Consider the following 22,471-nt stretch of genomic DNA (forward strand, 5'->3'; position numbering starts at 1 on the left):
ATAATTTAAAAATCTGAGATATCCAAGGACGGATTAAATCTGAGGCATACTTGACTACCCCAAGATAAGTACTCTCATGAAATTCTGATAAGTGATTTCACATTCACAGATTTTTTTTAATGACAGTTAATGCCAGACATGTCAGTGTCCCCTGATTGCTCCGTTTTTTTTTTTGTTTTGTTTTTTTTTTTAACAAAGGGAATTGCACTCTGAAGCCAGCGCGTTGCATTACCGTAATGCACATAATGCAAACAATGATCCAAATGAGGGACTGCTAGCTTGACTTTGTTGTCCCTTGTGGAGGCTGGCCCGACCGCCATAGTTTGGAACGTTAGCAAGTTAATACTGTTTAATGTTATGCTAACTTGGATGCAGGTCAGACTTTCAGTAGCAAAATTAGTGGTGTTTCCCCCACCTCTACAACATTGACGTCTTTTAACAGTACTTACAGTGGCTGCCGCTGGCCGAAAAAACTTCTAATATCCCTCCTCTGTCGACATGAATCGACACTCGCTCAGACAGGGTCTGTGTGAGTGTGCGTGTGTGTCTGGGTGCCGGGGGGGTCAAGTCATCAGCCAATAAAACGTGCGTTTGAGGGAAAGAAATGGATGGGCACATTCAGCAAGTGAATAGGAATACATGTAAGTCTACACATAATCAAAATAGTGCTCTGCACGCGGTGCTGAGTCACCTGGAACAGCTGCAGAGCTATGCCAGGATGCTCTTTGTGGATTATAGTTCTGCATTCAACACCATCATCCTGGACATTCTCATTACAAAGCTGGACATCCTGCCCCCCTTCACATGCTTCTGGATCAAACTTTCTGTCCAACAGACCCCAGACTGTGAGACTTGGCCCCCACCATTCTTCCACCCACACACTGAGCACCAGCTCACCACAGGGTTGCGTGCTGAGCCCCCGCTTGTACTGCCTCTACACCTACGACTGCAGTCCTATCCACAGGAGCAACACCATCGTCAAGTTTGCAGATGACACCACAGTGGTTGGACTAATCTCACAGTACGATGAGGCACCCTACAGAGAGGAAGTCCACATACTCTCAGCCTGGTGCTCAGACAACAACCTGGCCCTGAACACCACCAAAACCAAAGAGGTCATCATGGACTTCAGGAGGAACGGTACCGCCCCGCCGCCCCTGTACATCAACGACGAATGTGTGGAGAGGGTCCACACCTTCAGGTTCCTGGGAGTCCAGATCTCACATGACCTCTCATGGACAGCAAACATAACAGCTATCATAAAGAAAGCTCAGCAGCATCTGCACTTCCTGCGAGTCTTCAGGAAGAACAAGCTGGATAGGAAACTGCTGCTGGCCTTCTATCACTCATCCATTAAGTGCCTGCTAACATACTGCATTCCCACCTGGTACGGGAGCTGCACTGCTGCAGACAGGGAGAGGCTTCAGAGGACAGTCAAGACAGCGCAGAGGATCATTGGCTGTCCTCCCTCCTCCCTGATGGACATCTACTCCTCTCGATGCCTCAGCAGAGCTTTAAACATCCTCAAGAACAGCTCACATCCTGGTTCCCGGCTGTTTGAACTGCTCCCCACTGGGAAGCGCTATAGGTGTTTAAAAGCAAGAACAAACAGACTGAGGAACAGTTTCTTTGCTAAAGCCAGCGCCACCCTGAAAAGGCATATGTAACACCACATCACCCAATGTCCAATATTCATTCAAATACAATATACTATGTGCAATACTTACTAAGTGCAATATTCAATGCCTCACTGTCAACTTCTATAACTTAACTTCTATTCACACATATTCTATGTGCAATACGTATTTACGTGCAATATTTGCTCAGACATGGAGAATAGGAATGTTGAGTGTCCCTATTGTCTGAACAGTTTTAATGTGGGAGTTTGATATACTGTACTCCCATTGTAGTTGTTCATTATGTTAACTCAATCATACTACAACTGGACCTTAACCAGGCCAAAGCATGACTCTTTCTATCGTTAAAGTTGGACTCGCACGTATACGATAGTACACATCCCGTGAACAATGAGATTTTTGTCTCTTTCATTTTAAGTTGGCCAAATCAATTATATTAAAAGTAAACTAATGAAATAGTTGCTGTAATTTCATTATTTTAATAAGCCATGTAACTAGCTATAATCCAAGGTGTTGAACAGGCACAATACTGGTGTGTGGCCACAGTGCACACATCTGATGTTGCTCACCGTGGTCCGCAGTAAGCTCAGGGAGCTTGTGTGTCTGCTCAGACACATGAAAAGTTTGAGGGAACATTGCTTACAACATATGGGAAGACAATCTAAATTACGTATATAACTGAACGTATTACATAATGCAAATAAGGTTGCTTGAAAGTTGGGGGACAGTTTGAGTATCCTGAAAACTTGGTAGTGTCTTGTCCCTACTGTCCCTATGCAAACCTACAACTTTGGCAGTGGGTTTGTGCCTCGGCTCCTCTTGAGGTGCCCCCTGGTCCCTGCCGCTGCACCTCACAGGGCTCTTGGCTGTCGTCGCTGCTCTTCCTTCGGTTGGGTCGGGCTCTCGGAATCATGGGTGAGACTGGGTGCCCCGTGCATGGGGGGGTCTGCCCCCGGCGGCACCCTTTTGGACGAGTCGGGCCCTTGTGGGGGGGGGGGGGGCTGAAATGGGGCGTGGAGGGGGGGGGGATTGTGGGGGGCTCTGACGCTCCTTCCATCATGTGTTTATCTATTCTGGTAGGTGTGATCTGTCACTTACCTCAAGCACAATTCACTTTTCCCTGTAACTATCTGACACTTTGGCACTTCAATAATCATTCAGGGGCTACATGTGGAGTTGGAACAGGGCTGGATAGATCCTGACCACCCACCCTTGATTTTAATGCATCATGCACAAAATGTTTTGGGTCATGGGGACTAATGGGTAATGTGACAGGTGCGTGCTGTTCGCCTGCCCTGACCCTATACTCCAAGGGTGAGCTATGACAAAGGGACAGACGGTAGCGAAAGAGCCCCCCGTTCCTGGCCCGGGTTCGGTACACTACACTATCCTCCCCACACGATCCCATCATGGTGCTGGGTAATGGCTGTCAGTCTGGAACCTGCCAGCCATAGTGATAGAGAGTAGGTGGGTCCTATTCTTCCATGGCATGTCCTCCTTGGAAGCCAAGCGAAGGTCGCTGCGTTGTTAGTGCCGGTGAGTTGGCAGGGTGTTACGCTCTCCGGGCAGTGGTCCCCTTCTGCCCTAAGCCTTGGGGTCTGCGCGAGTCATGCTGCGGTTCCGGCCCAGGAGGGGGTTGGAGTGTTGTGGGTCCACTTTCTGAAGTGCTGGTTGGCGGCTACTTGGGGGATTGGACCTCAGGTGACATTGCCAACACTACACCAGAATTGGGCTGACTGCTTGCTGCTTGGGGTAAGGTGTGACCAGGGCGTGAGAATTGACTAAAATGCATGAGAAACGCACTCAATACGTTAGTTGAGAATCATGATCTATTTCCCGACACTGAAATCGAACCCATCATTTATTTCTTCCTATGGTTGCTATTTTTATTGTAACGTAGTAGTAAAAGCATTATGTGTACACTGAAGAAAATCTAGCGTTGAACAAACTCAAGTTGAAAGAAAGGGCTTTTTCCATATGAAACAATGCTGTATCTTTTGCAAGAGTAATTACAACCAAAGTGGGCACTCGTCTTTTGAGTGCAATGCATTAGCTCCTCACTAAATGATTTATAAATCTGAAACCCACTCGCCTCAGTGTTTACAGTGCATGAACAAAAGCAGAAAAGTGAAGATGGAGAAGCACCTTTCTGGCTATTCTCTCAGCAATAATTCTAAAATGGAGTAAGATGGACATGTTTCTCACTCCATCTTGACAGGGCTGAACATAGAACTGTAAATGTACATGGGCAGGTGAAAGAGTAAATGGGTTCTGTTACCCGTGAAACATACAGATAAGCCATCTTGAAGGCAATACTTTTTGTCTCTTGACAACAGAAGTTCTTTTTTTTTTTTTTTTGCCTTTTAGCGTATAAGGTCAGCTATTTTTAATATGTTCTAACTTTTTCCAAGAGAAAATCTGATTTAATCAGTGCTGAATCTACCATTTGCACATCAATTCTTGCTGTTAATGTTTCAAGATCCACATTGTTATTTTTGTTCGGGTACGCAAAGCTTTTAATAAACCCTTATTAAAAAGGTACGGCAAAAATCAAGTGTGAATTCATACAACCAGGAGTTTTGTTTGGCTTTTGAAATGGGAGTGATGGCAGCGAATGAACCGATATTTATTCGCTGCCAACCTCCCATTTCAAATGGATTGGTCGTCTACTAGTGGTAAACTTATTTCAGAAGGATGTAAAAAAAGATTGATTTTGTATTTATTCGTTGTTTCGTAGAATAGCGCAGAATGATTTCCTGACCCATGTGTTGATAATTGTGCAAGAAATGACTGACACCACTTGAGGAAAATACAGTGCGCAATTAAATTTTTTTCTTTTTACGGTTAGCAGCTCAGCGCGCACTTCCTATTTTAAAATAAAAGCACATTACGTTGAACGTAAATGCAGATGTCTGCAGTTACACTCACATAGTATTTCATATTCTACAATAAGATAGCTTTCAAAACACACCCATTATGAAAATCTGATTGGCAGTACAGTAAACTGCAAATTTGCTAACCTGCACTTTGAAGGCCAGGACGACAGCCATTTTGGATCAAATCAAATAGGCTCTAATTTGGAGAGAACAAAGATTGCGTTGGGGGGGTCTCACCTTTTTCACATTCTACACTAAGCTAGGTTTCGAATGACATGTTTGTTTGTTTTTTAATTATTTTTAGTCTTTATTTTATCAGGCAGTCTCATTGAGATTAAAAGAGAGGCCTGAGCGTAAAGAAACATTCACAAATATCGGACAACACAAAATACACTAATGAAAACAGTTACAATGATCAGTAAAAACATCAGACAAAAGAGATTTAAAATCACCAAGATGAGTGATTGACTGTAGTCTAAGAGTAGATTGCAATTCGTTCCACTTAAGAGGAGCAGAATAGCTAAAGCCAGTTCTGCCAACATTAGCGCGTGTGAGTGGAATGTTTAGGGTTAAGTAGTTAGTTGATCGTGTTTTGTAGTTACTGGATTTGAATGACAGGAGAGATGTGAGGTAGCCAGGAAGTTTGCACAGTAAAGCCTTACAGATGAATAACATGAGGTTGATATTTCTTTTTGACTGTAGTGAAGACCATCCAACGTTTTGATAAAGGGTACAATGATGAGTGCCGAAATTGTCATTGGTGATGAAACGTAGTGCACTGTGATAGACCGGGTTTAACTGATGAAGAGTTAATGGAGCTGCATGACAATACAGGATGTCCCCACAATCAAAAACAGAAACAAAAGAAGATAACACAGTGGTTTTTTGGTTGACAGACAGCCTTTGATTCTATACAGGAAGCTATGTTTGAATTTAACTTTACGGATTAGATGATGAATATGGGTTTTTGAGTGATAAATTACTGTCAATCCAAATTCCTAAGTATTTGTATGAGTCAATGAGAGTAATTTGGGTACCAGTTAGGGATTTGATTCCGGGTAAGTTATTGTCAGTAATGGTGGAAGTGGAGAAAACTATGTAATTTGATTTCTCAGCATTTAAAAGTAATCTGTGGTTATGAAGAGATATTTGTAAAGAATCAAAAGCGGTCTGTAAATGAGTCAGAGCTCGAGCTGGGGAAGAACCAGGAGCATATAGAATGCAATCATCAGCAAAAAAGTGGACATTACAATATTGATTAGGAAAAATAATATTATTAATGTATATCGTAAAAAGGAGTGGTCCTAGGACAGACCCCTGCGGGGGTTTGTTATACATTGTGATCTCGATTTTTTTCATTAATATTATTTTTAATGTAGTTTATAATAAACTATAATGAATTTAGGAATAAACATTTATTGGATTTGAATGATTGCTTTATTAGGATATACCAGTACAGTGATTCTTCACTACTTCAAACTCCGCGCACTCCGCACCCTCAGTCCTTCCAAGATTTTTTTTTCCAATTAGAAAATAAATAAATACAGTATATGGTGGAAAACACAGACAAGGCTGAAAAAGCGGTTTCTGCTCTGCCCTCTTTAAAATAAACTGCTATATTTTAAGCCAAAAGAACTGTGTTGTGTTTGATAGAACAATATGTCTGTATGCTGCCATAGTAGATCCAGTCCCTGAACTATTATTAATTTGTCCGTTTTACCCTGGAAATCCCCGTTTACACACATCGAGCAACCGCTTTTGTTTCAACCTAGCCATAAAAAGAAGGTAAGTAATCGTATTTATTATTCGAAATGTCTGTCATTTTTAGCTTAGAATCTTTAATTCATGTCAAATATTTAACGGGAAAAAAAAGACTTTAAAAAATTATTCCCTCGCATATTTTAAAAGTTTTAAACAAATTACGTCACAGTGAAAGCGTCTGTAAAAAAGTCACGGATATCTACCTCATAAATATCACTTAATAGCATTTTTTTCGTTAAAGTCGAGTTTTCCCCCAAAATTTTAGATAAATAATCGATCCAAACAAAGAATTTAAAAAAAAAAAAGTGTAAAAGGGTAAATATATGAAAATCTCGACCACTCCTTGATGACCCTTATATTACGATGTTTCAACCATAAATCCCCCAAAAATCCGGCTGTGGCCATTCACAGCTGTGTCATGACACCCGGTGATACATGCTACATGGAGTTTTGGGATCGAAAAGAGGTAAGTATGCGATAATATCTCTTTAAAATCATGGTGTCTTTAATTATGCTCTTGAGTGCTCTCACCTCCAGTTGCTGTTAATTATTTTGTTTAATGCCCTACTGTACAAAATTTTTCCTCCCCCAGAATTTTTTTTTCTTTTAAGGATTTTAAGGTTTCCAATGATGTATCACACATGCATATAGGACAATTTTGAAATTTGGCCAAATTGGGGGTCTCAGAGCAGAAACTTCAAGTCACCTTAGTGTTTTCCGCCATATACTGTATATATGGTACACCGCATAAGCGGATTTTAAGGGGTGGGGGAGGCCCCCCTGGTGGACGAAAAATGTTATTGCATGTAATTGACTTTCCTGTAGACCCCACTCACATGACGTCACAACCACGCCTCCGCGCCATATTGTCCGTCAGCTCGTCGTGTTTACGCATTACCGCTATGTAAATTCCTCCTATTGTGGCGTGTTTTTCTGCTCGTTAACATTAATAATCAAAATGGTGAAGGCGTGTGTGGCGGTTGGTTGCAGTAACAGAGAAGATAGACGGAGAGACTTGAAGTTCTACCGTATTCCGAGAGACACGGAGAGGAGAGCGAGATGGACTGCTGCAATTCGACGAGAAAACTGGGCACCAAACGATCACCACAGACTATGTAGTAGTCATTTTATACGTGGTAAGATGCATTTAATATATATTTAGAGGGTTTTGGGCTGACAACCACAATTAAGATCATTGCGAGGCTAATCGCCGACAACATATAGTTTCAAATTCAAGATGTTTATTTCTTCCGCCATCATTATTTTTTGAATAATATTTAGCTGGTACTAAGTGAAAGAAGCTGGCCTCGTCTACGGATCATCAGTTAAACAGGGGTGTCCAAACTTTTTGCAAAGGGGGCCAGATTTGGCGTGGTAAAAATGTGGGGGGCTACCTTGGCTGATTTACGTAGATTGCTTTATTTATTTTTTTTTTAATTCATAATTTCAACAATCTCGCCTTTGTGGCGTTCTCTTTCGACACTCGGGCTCTTACGAAATACTGCTGCTGTGAAATTAAACTAGCTTCAAGTTGCTTTCATTTCTCGCTGCGTATCTTCCCTGTAATGTTGTCGTACACGTCAGCGTGTCTTGTTTGGTAATATCGCGTCACATCGAACTCTTTTAAAAACAGCGACTGTCTCTTTGCAAATGAGGCAGACACAGTTGTTGCGTATTGTATTGAAGATATAGTCCAATATCCACCTATCCTTGAAGCGTCGGCAGTCAACTTTTTTTTTTTTTATTGATTGTCGCCATTTTAGAAAATTGAAAGTAAAGGGTCACACGGGGTAATGTTGCTTAGAGTGCTGCTCTTAAAGTTTTTCAAACTTACGTGAGAATAGGCTGAGTTTCTGTGGACAAGATAGTTGTAGATATCAGGGTAGCAAAAGTCAGGCAGAGACGGCGAAGACAGCAGGTCGAGAAATATCGATTTAGGCATCAAATATGGATCTGGCGAATGGAAAGACTGAAGCTTTTCCACATAACGCCTTTTATGCAATGCATCCAATGAGTTTACAGCGTCTGAAAGCACCGGGGCTTCCATGAATTGCACTATAGATTGCACGACAAATTGAAACCATTGAGAATACGGATAAATAATGACGAACAATATGGTGGCCGAATACAGCGACACGTCATTGTGTGACGTTGGTGTGTGGGGTCTATCTATATAAAAGTTGTAAAGCAATAAAACTTTAACAAAAATGAATGAAATGAACAGAAAAATATATTTTTATAATGGGTCAAAATTATTTTAGACAAAAATGTCCTAGCTAAAATGTGGCCCAAACACAAATCAACATTACTTCGATCAAAAAAGTTGCTTCAATTAAACAAAAACTTGACTTCAAATAAATAAAATAAAAAACCAAAGAAAAATAGCTCTCACATGGATATTTTTTGAGTTTTTTGAGTTTCAAATTCATTTTTGCGTTCACTTTTTTTTTTTTTTTTTTTTTTGATTGAAGTGACTTTTTTTTGGTTGAAAATATATATTTTGATTTAAGCAACTTTTTTTTTTATTGAAGCAACTTTTTTGAATAATAAAGACACAAATCTTCGCCATATGGCTCCGCCCAGGGGATACAATTTTTGACTGGGATAACTACATTGGCACGACACCGCCAGGCATACCATATTCAATGAATAATGACGATCTTGGCGAAAAGTATTGCCTAAGCAGCCTGATTTAGAATTGCCCTCAAGAATGATGTGAAACAAAAAACGCCCATTGTCAACTTATTATTATAAATATTCTTTTAAGTTCATTTTATTGCTGACACTGTGTTTCGGGGTCATCAACATGTTGTGTACCCCCTGCCCCAAAAGTCAAACTCCGCCTATGGTGTACTGGCATTGATAAAATCGGCCAAAACTAAAAAGTTACATATTGTTGCTTTAACTGCAGATGAGTATTTACCTTAAAATATCCGGTAACACTTTATTTGAATATGAGTTCATAAGACTGTCATGATTATGACATTACACCGCATGAACATTAATGAATGCTTATGACGGATGCCATTCAGTAAATTAGGTCACCTTGCAAAGCTAATGGAAAGAGCTTCAGTTGTGGCTGAATGGTAGCTGTCGGTTGAAATCAATTTGTAGTTCACAATCATGGCCATAACCTCTGTACTTGTGGGAAAAACTTTAGTATACTTGGGTGTATTGTCATGTATTGTTTACCAAATTAATTTACCGAATGACGCTTAACTCATTGCCCGCCAATGATAGGGAAAGACGTCCAATTCATTTAAAGTGGGAGGGTTGACAGCGAATGAACGATAGTTCATTCGCTGTCAACCCTCCCAATTCAAATGGAATAGACGTCTACTTGTGATAAACACGTTTAAATTCACAGCTGAAGGATGAGAAGAGCCACATGATTGGACGTCTATGGCACTAAAAATGACATCTGTCATAAGCATTCATTAATGTTCATGCGGTGTCATGTCATAATCATTACAGTCTTATGAACCCATATTCAAATAAAGTGTTACCGGATATTTCAAGGTAAACTAATCTGCACTTAAAGCAACACTATGTAAATTTTCAGTTTGGGTTCATTTTAGTGACATCGGTGGACAAAAGCGGTAGTGTTTTGCCTTAAGAAAGACTGCATTTCCCATGAGGACCAGTGCATGAGCGTACAGTGTTGTGAAAATCCTGATCTACCGGTCGCCTGCAGATAGATTAAATATCCAAATCACCCTCGAGCTCACAAAACGACACAAACAATAAGACCATTTACCAAGGTAAGAAATGTATATTTCTTTATTACATTCAACAGTACAGTAAATGCAGTGCACGAATATTGCAGACTCTCAACATGAGACATAGCAGCATTCTGGCTAAACAGGCACATCTAAAGATGGTCAGTAAAAATAAACTGTTGGCCACATGAATAAAACAACTGATAATATTCAATGATGATACACTATAAAGTCTATGCAGGTTTGACTTACTATGCAGTTATAAACATTTTTCCTATGAAATTCAAAAAGGTCAGACAAAACCTAATAACAACATAACAATATCACAGTGGGGATGTTCCAATTGATCCTTCACTGATTATAACACTGGTCTACAAAATGTAAAATATCTGCTTTAGAGATAAAAATGGCTGTGGTGACATGGATTGGAAAATAAAATATTTTCGTGCAGGGTGGCTAAAATGTTCAAGGTATTTAATGTTGAAGTTTGATTACAAAGATGCATTGGTCTAATTACCGGTATATCAGTTTTGCATGTTGCTACCTTTGATATGAGATGGATATACAGTATGCCAATGCGTAAGAAATGTGTGTACATTAATGGTTTTTGCCCACTCGGAAAACACCAGGATTTATGCAATACATTAAAACCAACATATTACGTCAAAGCTCCTGCCTATACAATTTTATTCTGAAATGGTAGACCATTTTTAGGTAGGTATGCTTTCCCAGAAGCAGAGGTGGGTAATAACGCGTTACATTTACTTGAGTAACGTTTTGAGAAAAATGTACCATAATTTACGCACTGTAAGGCGCACCTGATTATAAGCCACCATCCACCAAATTTGACACTAAAACGACATGTGTTCATAGATAAGCCACGCTGGACTATAAACCGCAGCTGTCCTCACAGTATTATGGGATATTTACACCAAAAGATATTACCCGGTAACACTTTATGCAACAGCGGATCAGAAGATCAAATGAACCACCATGACGTTTTGAACCAATTGGCTTCAAAGCTTCGTGATGCTTCATTTGGCCATCAGTGCTCCCTTGGGGGAGACAGTCAACCTCTGCTGTCAACACTTGTCATTCACCATGCCTCCTTGCATGCATTGCAGCGCTACAGATATAAATAACAAACAAAATTTCATGTTTTGGCCATTTATTTCTTCAGTTACTGTTCCAGCTGTTTCATTAATTGGTAGTTATGGTATATGGCAACACTTTATTTGACAGTGGCGCCATAAGACTGTCATAAGACAATCATGATTATGACATGACACGGTCATGAGCATTAATGAATGCTTATAATAGATGTTATTTAATGTCATCCGGCAAATTATCTCACTTTTGAATGGATGTAAAAGATTCTAGCTGGACATAAATGGGGTTAGTGCCATAATTTGCCGGATGACACTTAATGACATCTGTCATAAGCATTTAGTAATGCCCATGATATTGTCATGTCATAATTATAACGGTCTTATGATGCCACTGTCAAATAAAGCGTTAACTATGAACCCAAATAAATCAACAAATTAGCCGCACTGGACTATAAACCGCTGGATTTAAAATGAGGGGAAAAAGGTACCGGCTTATAGTCCGAAAATTACGGTACTTCTAAAAGTAGTTTTATTAAGCCATACTTTTAACTTTTACTTGACTAGATCTGTGAAGAAGAAACACTACTCTTTTTTTTTTTTTTTTTTTTTTTTTAGAAACACTACTCTTACGCCGCTAATTTGGGCTACACAAGAGTCGCTACATTTTTCCTCTCCATTCTACTTATTAGATTTTACATTTTTTTGCCAGCAATGCCAACAGTAGCTTTACCAGTTTCACCAATGAGACATCACAACGATAACCACATGACTCCATTCTACCAATCAAACTCAAGCTTGCCGTGCTATGATCGTACTGGCCTGTTCAATCACGTGGTGTCTTTAAAGCACCGTAAAAAATTTAAATATTTGACACACAGCGTCATTAAATTAAACATAAGCAGTTACTCATTACTTGATTATTGTTTTCACCAAAAACTTTTATACTTGTACTTGAGTACATTTTTGGATGACTACTTTTACTTGAGGAAATTTATTTTGAAGGAACACTACTCTTAATTGAGTAGATTTTTTTGGCTACTCTTACCGACGTCTGCCCAGAAGTAACCATTTCCATTTCAATTAACACTCATTTTCGCCTAAATTGCTTGGATTTTTTTACATTCCGGCCACATACTGTATCTCAAAAACTATAGACAATTGACACTTTTGAACACATTTATCTTTTTTAATGAGTCAAATTTAGTAAAATCTCACTACTTTTATCCAGGAAGCATTTTGCTTGTAGACCAGTGTAATCAGTCCTTGTTTCAAATGTTTGAACAACAAAATGTCATTCGTAGTGATGTCCCGATCAGATATTTTTGCACTCGAGTCCAAGTCACCTGATTTTGAGAATCTGCCGATACCAAGTCCCGATCTGAAACTGATTTTTTTTTTTGTTCTTGTTTTGACATTGGATTTAATTGGATTTTGTTTGATTAGTTTCACCAGCATAAGAAATGCTTTTAATTGTCCCGATCCAATCACGTGATCAGAAATCGGGCTGATCGCGCCATTTTTCAGAGGATCGGAATCGGGTGAAAAGGATCGGGTTTTTGATTTAAAAAAATATATTTTTCTGCTTCATGCCCATACAGCCTTTCACCTCCCTCCTGCTAGCTAAACAGTGCGACCAAACTTGTGCTTTTTCTTGGTCACCAACTGGTGTTTGGTACTTAAAGTTAACGATGATTGACAGGTTTGTAGCTTTGATCTAGCAAGAGAAATCTCGGTAGCTCTACGATCAAAGGCGCAAATGTGTCAATTAGGCATGTGCCGTTTACCGGTTTCAAGGTTTACCGTGGCATGAAAGCATCACGGTTTCAAAACCACTAAAATTTTCCGTCATACCGTCGAACGGTATTAACAATTTTTATGTCCCATTGTTGTTAACGAGGCAGATAACTTGGCTAGTTAGCATGCCAAGACGCCTAACTAGTTTTCTCTCTACCATTAGCCTACTTTTGTGAAGTCTTCCGCCATTGTAAAAATCTGTTCAAAATAACATTTTCATAATACAGCTTGTGTTTTTTTTCTCTGGTGACTTTCTGTGTTGAGACAGGGTCCATCTGTGTGTGTATAATCTGTAAATAATGATACAAGTCATACATACGCACTCTGTCTCATGCTCTCGCGATCCATTAATATTCAATCAACTATTACTAATAGCAGTAGTGGTATGTATTTTACATAAAATCAATTTGATCACATATTGTTTAAGTCCAGTTCCTTTTTTTTGTGCCTGTGGGTTTAGTCTATAAATTTTATACATACATACATTTTCCATGCCGCTTTTCCTCACGAGGGTCGCAGAGGTGCTGGAGCTAATCCCAGGTAACTACAACCTGAACTGGTTGCCAGCCAATCGCAGGGCACAAGGAGACATACAGCCATACACGCACACACTCATATCTACGTACAATTTAGAGTGTTCAATCAGCCAAACATGCATGTTTTTGGGATGTGGGAGGAAACCCACGCAGGCACGGGGAACACATGCCAACTCCACACAGGAAGGCGGAAGCCCGGGATTGAACCCTTGATCTCAGAACTGTGAGGCAGACGTGCTAACCACTCAGCCACCGTGCCGCTCTATAAATTTTATTTATATCAATTTGATTAAAATACTTATTTATATTTTGTTATTTTATTTTAACACTATATTCATGTTGATGTTCCAATTTGCAAATATTTTGTGAAAAATCCTGTTAAATAGAATTTTTTTACATCTCAAAATAACATATTTTATAGCTATAATTGCAATACCGTGAAACCGCAGTATTTTTGCTTCAGGTTATCGTACTGTCAAAATCTCATACGGGCACATGCCTAGTGTCAATCATCGTTTAGTTTGTTACACACCAGTCTGTGGCAGCTCATTCAAGTGAGAGGCTGTTCTCAGCAGCGTGACCGTCAAAGCATGAGTGAATTTCAGTGGATGCACTCAATGAAGTGCGTTATTCTTGTTTAAAAATAATTCACATCATGACGGTGGCACGGAGGGACAGTGGTTAGCACTACAACTTCACAGTTCTGTGCACTTACATTTTGTGTTGGTGCACCTGAAGAACAAAGTAAGGTGCAACCAATGCAAAAAGTAAGTGTGGAGCCTTAGCACAATGTATCACAATGTTAGTTTTTCACAATATCATTGAGGCGTGATAAATGTATATATATTTTTTTTACTTTTTAAGGTCTAAAAAGTAACAAAAGAATCCAGAAATACAATGGCATTGCCAAAAGATACCAAAAATATATACGTTTTATACTTCGCAACACTCACGGAAAAAGCGGAAGAGGACTGTTAAAATCCAGTACTACAACATGTCCGAAACTTTTGTTCAAATAATAACAAACAAAGTTTTCGGTATCGGATCGGGACTCTGTATGGGCAGATTCTCAAAATCAGGAGACTCTACTCAGGTGCAAAAATATGCGATCGGGACATCCCTAAATTAGGGTACTGTTTTGAATAGTAATGGCACATACAATCAATTAAAAAAAAAAAAAAAAGTTACGTCCTTTTTAAACCACAGACCAATGCCCTTCGCAAACATAAACAGCTCTTGGTTGTATACGCCTCTTTGTGTTGCCTGGCAGCTGAGCAAGACTTTTAAAGTACTTTGGTATCAGCTCCAGACAAGCGTTGCGGAATTTTTTGATGCGCCAGTAGTAAATGATAGGGTTGAGGGCTGACTTTAAGTAGCACAACCACAGCACCCACGTACTGAATTGAAAAAAACTGCTTTTATGGTAGAACTCATCATTGAAAGTCGATACAAGACTGTAGGCAGTGAAAGGTGCCCAGCACACAGTGAACACAGTGAAGAGGATGAGGATAGTGGCAAAGGCACGCGTCTTAAAACTCACATCAATGTTCATTTGAAAGGGCTTCTGGAGACTCAGTAAGCCCAGTTTGCTGGCTTGGCTCAGGCACAAGGCGTCCGGGTGACTGTGGATGCGGGCTGTGTTGTGGCGGATGGTGTTTAGAATTCCCATGAATGTGTAAAACATAACCATAAAGGGTATAAAGAAGAATACCAGCGTTAATATCAATACGTAAGCATGGTTAGCCGGTTCAGGGCTATAGCCAAAAACGCACTGAGGGGCCCTGGGTGGGATATGTAGGCCAGGGGAGCCGACGGCTAAAGGAAAGGAGAAAAAGAAAGCAAGTCCCCACGTGACCAGTATGAGCATTTTGGCCCTCTGTGGACTCAGCTTATCTTGCTTCTGGACGATGATGAGAAAGCGATCTATGCTTATTATAAGCAGAACAGCCGCTCCCTGCATCACAAAAAACCAAAACAGCATGGCCGAAACCCGGCAGAAAACCTCCCCGAAAATCCAGTTGATGGTCACGACAGTAACTAGCGTGAACGGCATGTTGAAAATGGCGAGCATCATGTCGGCAAATGCCAGGCTTGCCAAGAGGAGGTTGATAGCGGAGCGCATAGCCGATCTCTGGTACACCATCAGGCACACCACCATATTCCCTAACAGTGCAAACAGCAATATGCCGACCATGACAAAGCAGAAGAACACCTGCAAAGATAGACTCATGCCGTTAAGGCTCTCTGGGGACACCGTCGTTGGTATAGGATTTGGAGGCAGCTGGGAATCGTTCGCCATAAGGATGTTTCCTTTCAGCGTCGGGGAAGATTTCATGTGACCCATAATGAGGCAGTTGAGACCAGCGTCTTGGTCCCCAGCCAGCGGAGGCCGAGCAGCAGAGGTGTGAACCCTTCCCTAAGGTGAGCGGGCATCATCAGTGGTGAGTACATAAGGCTGCTGAAGCAAGTACTCGTAGGTCAAGACAACATGCAGCAGTCTTCATTGTTGCAAACCTATGACAAACAAATACGGAGTAAGTATAAATACTGTACATAAACAATATAGTAAAAACTACATAATGGCTAATAATTTGATTTAGCTGCTTCTTTGATTCATTTAATTAGAGTGACATTGTAATTGTTTACAATTGTGAGTCTATAAGTATTACATTTAGTTTTATTGATTTCGATGTAACTGTGAATATGACATAACTCGTCTAATATGGCTTGATCCAGGTGCTCCCTGTTAAGACCAAAATAAAGCTGGAAGTTTTTTGTTTGAAAGGGGTTGTAACAAAAAATAGAAGTGGTGATATATTGTGATACTTCTTATCCCAAAAGGTTATCGATATGCTCCTGCCTAGAAACTATATATCGTTTCAAAATTTCCTATTGATTTCCAATGGCCGTATTCGCTATTCATTTCAATAGCACAAAAACCTCCATTCACTCCTATTGATTTCAAACCCAAGTGATCCGATATTACCAGGAAGAGCCCTGAAATTCCCCAAAATCTAAAGGAAGTGGCCAAATATGGACAGGAAGGGAACACAAAATCCCCATAAATCAACAGTAAGTGACCCGTTATCTACAAGAATTGAACCCGAAATGGCTGGCTTGGCAAAAAAGGTACCATCGCGATTTCTCATGAAACTGCATTTCATAGTTTTTGTTAATGTTCTTATTCATCAAGATGATTCATTTGGAAAAAAAAAACATATTCAGAGGGTCACTCGGATCTCTGCATATACAGTCGTGCGAAAAAATTAGGACACCCTATGGAAGCCTGTGTGTTTTTTAACATATTTGGTCATATGGATATTTACTAGAGCTGGGAATCTTTGGGCACCTAACGATTCGATTACGATTCAGAGGCTCCGATTCGATTATAAAACGATTATTGATGCACCCCCCTCCTTTTTTATTTATTTATTTATTTTTTGTAATGTTTTGTACATTAGTTCCAAAATTGTTCAAAAATACTCTCAGTCTAAACCAAACTACTATTTCAGTATCAAGTTGTCATATACCAGTAAACAAATATACAAAAATAACAGTAAATAAAAAAACTCCAGTCCCCATTCTGTATCAGCAGCTTTAAACTACATTCAATTAATTTAATGTTGTGAATCAACCGTTAAAGTTGTTAAAATTGCTCCTGTTATTCCATAATTTCCCTTTTGTCTACTTTCGACATGTGAAAGTTTTAAAACTATTTTAAAGATGGATTCAAGTCAATATTTTACCGATTTAGGAGTATTTTAGATAAAAAGTTAATTAGGTTTGCTTGGAAGGTTCGCTACAACAGCCTTGCAGGGAAGTGTACTGCTTTAAGATGGCGGCCGTTTACTAACGCCCGCATCTAGCTTTTTGTAGATGTTCTGCTAAGGCTACCGAATAGTTAATGCATCTAGTCCTATATAAATGATATCTACCGTAACATTATGTGGATGTACTTTGTAGCAGCTTTTCGGCAGCAGTCAGGTATGTTGTTGTGTTTTTTTTTTTTTTATCTCGTGGCATGAGTTGAGCTAGAGCCGTGAGTTGAGCATTGGCATTACCCGAGGAGCCGGGTAATGAGAAGCATGATGTTTAGCTACTCTCGCACCGTTCCTCATTCCGAAGACCGCGCAGCACGCCGAGTGTGTTGTACTTCCGCTTTACTTGGCATATTTCAATAATCGGAATTTGGATGTTTGTGAATCGTTCTCGAATCTTCCACGGCCGAATCGCGAATAATCTATGAATCGGAAATTTTGCACACCTCTAATATTTACTATCAATTTTAACAATCTTGAGAGATTCAAGTTAGTTAGTTCTATAACTAAACAATTAAAACTGAATAAAACATTTTTTATAACTTTCTGTAAAATGTAATTTTAAATAAATTGACACCCCCCACATTCAATCCCACTTAAAATGGCTAAAATCACACACAGGGTTATCACATCAGGTGCACATGATTAGAACATCATTACCCAGTGTTTTGAAGGATGCTTGCCTTATATAAACCTCACATTTAGTTTGGTGTGCCCCTGACTGTTGAAGTGAGAGAAAACACATGGTGAGATCAAAGGAGCTGCCTGATGCCTTCAGAATGAAGATCGTAGACCCTTATGAGTCTGGTAAGGGATTTCAAAAGATCTCAAAATAATATAAACTCAGCCATTCCACTGTCTGGAAAATAGTCTACAAGTGGAGGACATTCAAAACAACTGCCAGCATGCCCACGTCTGGCCGTCCAAGCAATTTCACCCCGAGAGCAGACCGCAAGATTGCTAAAAGAAGACTCCAAAAACCCTAAAATGTCATCACGGGACCTACGGCAGGCCCTTAAAACTGTTGACGTGAAAGCGCATGCTTCTACAATCAAAAAGAGACTTCACAAGTTGAACTTTTTGGGGAGGTTTGCAAGGAAGGGAACCTTTGCTCTACAAGAAGAACATGAAGGCCAGACTGAAGTTTGCCAGAGTGAATGTAGACAAACACCAGGACTTCTGGAATGATGTTCTTTGGACAGATGAATCTTAAATTGAATTATTTGGACACCAGAACAGGTGACATGTTTGGTGTAAACTCAATACAGCATTCCAGGAAAAGAACCTCATACCAACTGTGAAGCATGGAGGTGGAAGTGTCATGGTTTGGGGATGCTTTGCTGCAGCGGGACCTGGCCAGCTCAGCATCATAGAATCCACCATGAATTATATTGTGCATCAGAGGGTGCTTGAGCAACATGTGAGATCATCTGTGAAAAAAATTCAAGCTGAAGCGAAACTGGACCCTGCAACATGACAACGACCCAAAAGATACCAGTAAATCCACAAGGACTGGCTGAAAAGGAAGAAATGGAGAGTCCTGGGATAGCCGAGTCAAAGCAGAGATCTGTGGGGTGACTTGAAATGGGCTGTACATGCAAGAAATCCCTCAAACATCTCACAGCTGAAAGTATTCTGTGTTGAGGAGTGGGGCGAAATTTCTTCAGACCTATGTCAAAGAATGGTATATGGCTATAAAAAGCCTCTCACTGAAGTTATTTCAGTCAAAGGGGGCAGCACTAGCTATATGGTAGGGTGTCCTAACTTTTTCCTCAGTTAGAATATGCAATTTTGTTGATATATTTGGTTTAATGAGTAAAATAATGTTATTTTTTGTTGTTTACCTGCAATTAAATCACTTTCTTTTCCAGGGCTAAAGAAAAACGAGATCAGACATTGATATGTAAACATTTCTTAATAAAGAACTGATTATTTCATGGGGTGTCCTAATTTTTTCACATGACTGTATATAACTTTTGCATCGGGAGAAAATACTTTTACTTTTTACTTGTACAGTACATTTTAAAGCAAGTTCTTTAGTAGTTTTACTTGAGATTTTTTTTCTTAGAGCCTTGTATTTTTACTTAATTATTTTTTGCACCTGTAGGCTATATGTACAACTACTTTTACTTAAGTAAATAAAAAAAATACTACTTCATCCACCACTGCTAAAACGTATTTATGAGACGATATTCACGAGGGAGTAAAAATGAAGACAATCAATTCCGTCCTCTCCTAGATACTAGTAACTAGGAGTGGACCACAGTTTCACAAATACCACAGTATCACTTAAGTGAACGGGATCAATTCATGTTTTTGATGGATTATATCAACATGTGGCAAACATTTAGGTATGCATATGTTAAAAGGAAATAATCTTCACTGACCTGATTTAGTCTCCCATTTCGAAGCCAAGAAAGAAAGAGGTTCAGCAGCACATCTTATTTCTCCGCCCAAAAACACAATTTGCCGATTTTAAATCGAACAAGCTAACCGATGGCCAATCTCGAAACCTTCTGTCCTGAATTTTGAGCGAACACGTCTCTCTAACAGCAGTGGGAAAGTTTTTTTTTAAGGCCTCTTGTTCGGTTGTCTACCGCTGCTGGTTGTGGTACCCGTTCAAATATATTATATATGCGAGACTAGATGCAATTGTACGCTGTTAACCACTGGGAAAGGACGTTGACTCTTGTCGGCCATTTTAAAGACAGAATTTCAAACTTATTACTGCGCTCAAAAAACTAATTATAATTTTCATTTTAGCAACGTCAACAACTTGACCGAAACATAGACATAGTCTCGTTATTACGTTTTCTTTTAATAAGCCTGTTTGTAAATCCGCCAATAATTCAGCGAAAAGTATTGTAAGTGAAGTGACTCGCCCAAGTAGATACGCTGCTGACTCACTCTTAATTCATCTAGACTTAAATATGATATCTACATATGTCTCCGAAATTCATTTTAAAAAAGAAGGGAACTTTAATCACGCGCTCCTATTCGGCAATTGTGCGACAATTTGGAAATGTGCTCTCGACTAGACTTTACTCACTTCACACCAACCTTGCCTGGAATGCTTTGAAAGTTATTCATTTCAAATGGGGACATGACGTATAAATTAAACGTTTTTTTTATTTTTTTATTTTACGCATGCCAACCCTCCTATTTATTAGCTCCATTGTCAGGCTGTTTCTATTTTTTTGGACACTTGTGTATCATAAAAAGTCAGAAATAAGCCTTTAAACTATATACAATCAAACAAACAAACAAACAAACAAAAAAAAAGAGTTTCTGTCAAATAAATAAATTAGGGCTGTCAAAATTATCACGTTAACGGGCAATAATTAATTTCTTAAATTAATGACGTTAAAATATTTGACGCATTTAACGCACATGCCCCGCTCAAACAGATTAAAGTGTCATCTTCACTTGTTACTTGTTTTTTGGTGTTTTGTCAACCTCTGCTGGCGCTCGGGTGCGACTGATTTTATGGGTTTCAGCACCATGACCATTGTGTTAATTATTGACATCAACAATGGCGAGCCACTAATTATTTTTTTTCCATTGAAAATTTTACAAATTTTATTAAAATTAAAACATTAAGAGGGGTTTTATCATAAAATTTCTTATCATAAAATTTCTTTAACTTGTACTAACTTTTAAGAAGTACAAGTCTTTCTGTCCATGGATCGCTTTAACAGAATGTTAATAATTTTAATGCCGTTTTGTTGATTTATAGTTATAATAAACAAAGTACTTATGTACAGTATGGTGAATGTATATATCCGTCTTGTGTCTTATCTTTCCATTCCAACAATAATTTACAGAAAAATATGGCATATCTTATAAATGGTTTGAATTGCGATAAATTACGATTAATTTTTAAGCTGATTAACTCGATTAAAATTTTTAATCGTTTGACAGCCATAGTTACGCAATTAATCAGTGTTTCTCAACTTGTAGGTTATGACCTAAAAGTGGTTTACGTTGCCGAGGTGGGTTACCTAAATTACCTCTCTCATTCCTCCTTGCTGACTTATCCTTGCTGTGAGCAACTAACTTTCTAATATCCATTTGCAAGAGTAATGCTTGTTTGAGTCAAATATAAATGGGGGGGGGGGGGGGGGGGGGGGGAAGACATCTTGTTACAGATTACAAGGACTGCAGTAAAAAAAATGCTTGTCATACAGCTGGAAATTATGATGAGCACACATACAAAAATTGTTAGAGGGAGGTTATATCCCAAAGATAAGCATTCAATTCTATTAATTTTAGTCGCATAAACAAATAGCAATAAATAGCATCAGTATTAATACAGTTGAAAGAACACACATCATATTAACACAATATTAGACAAAGCTCTTGAGTGAGAGCCTCTCACTCAAATCACATTTAAATGTCATTGTATTCATAGCCAGTTACAGTGTATCGCAAAAGTGAGTACACCCCTCGCACATTTCTGCAGATATAAGTATATCTTTTCATGGGGCAACACTGACAAAATGACAAGTAGTCTGTCTGCAGCTTATATAATAATTTATTTTCCCCTCGAAATAACTCAAAATATAGCCCTTAATATCAAAATCCCTAGCGACAAAAGTGAGTACACCCCTTAGAAACTACGTACATCCCTAAATGTCCAAATTGAGTACCGCTTGTCATTTTCCCTCCAAAATGTCATGTGACTCGTTAGAGGAGTGCTGTCAGCATTGCTGCAGAGATTAAAGAGGTGGGGGGGTCAGACTGTGAGTGCTCAGACCATACACTGCACTCTACATCAAATTGGTGTGCATGGCGGTCACCCCAGGAGGAAGCCTCTTCTGAAGACGGTACACAAGAAAGCCCGTCCGTCTCATCAGACCAAAGGACATGGTTTCAGTAATCCATGTGCATTGTTGACATGTCTTCAGCAAACTGTTTGTGGGCTTTCTTCCTCCTGGGGTGACAGCCATGTGCACCAATTTGATGTAGAGTGTGGCATATGGTCTGACCCCTAACAGGCTGACCCCCCCCCCCCACCACCACCTCTTCAATGTCTGCAGCAATGCTGACAGCACTTCTGTAACGAGTTACATGACATTTTGGAGGAAAATGACAAGCAGTACTCAATTTGGACATTTAGGGATGTACGTAGTTTCTAAGGGGTGTACTCACTTTTGTTTCCAGGGGTTTAGATATTAATGGCTATATATTGAGGGGAAAATGAATTCACTATATTATATAA

The 22,471-nt window shown here is 39.4% G+C and overlaps 1 protein-coding gene across 1 annotated transcript; it reads right to left on the minus strand.

The window, feature by feature from the left end:
- Positions 1-9,725: 9,725 nt before the first annotated feature.
- On the minus strand, positions 9,726-21,336 carry gpr63 (G protein-coupled receptor 63). Its single transcript, XM_057823623.1, has 2 exons — positions 19,638-21,336; positions 9,726-15,946 (listed from the first exon to the last, which is right to left on the minus strand). The coding sequence occupies exon 2, from the start codon at positions 15,774-15,776 to the stop codon at positions 14,628-14,630; it is 1,149 nt and encodes a 382-aa protein (XP_057679606.1). The 5' UTR covers positions 15,777-15,946; positions 19,638-21,336; the 3' UTR covers positions 9,726-14,627.
- Between the last annotated feature and the right edge of the window lie 1,135 nt (positions 21,337-22,471).

Source organism: Corythoichthys intestinalis, chromosome 19, assembly GCF_030265065.1.
Source record: "Corythoichthys intestinalis isolate RoL2023-P3 chromosome 19, ASM3026506v1, whole genome shotgun sequence".
In the NCBI taxonomy this organism is placed as follows: Eukaryota; Metazoa; Chordata; class Actinopteri; order Syngnathiformes; family Syngnathidae; genus Corythoichthys; species Corythoichthys intestinalis.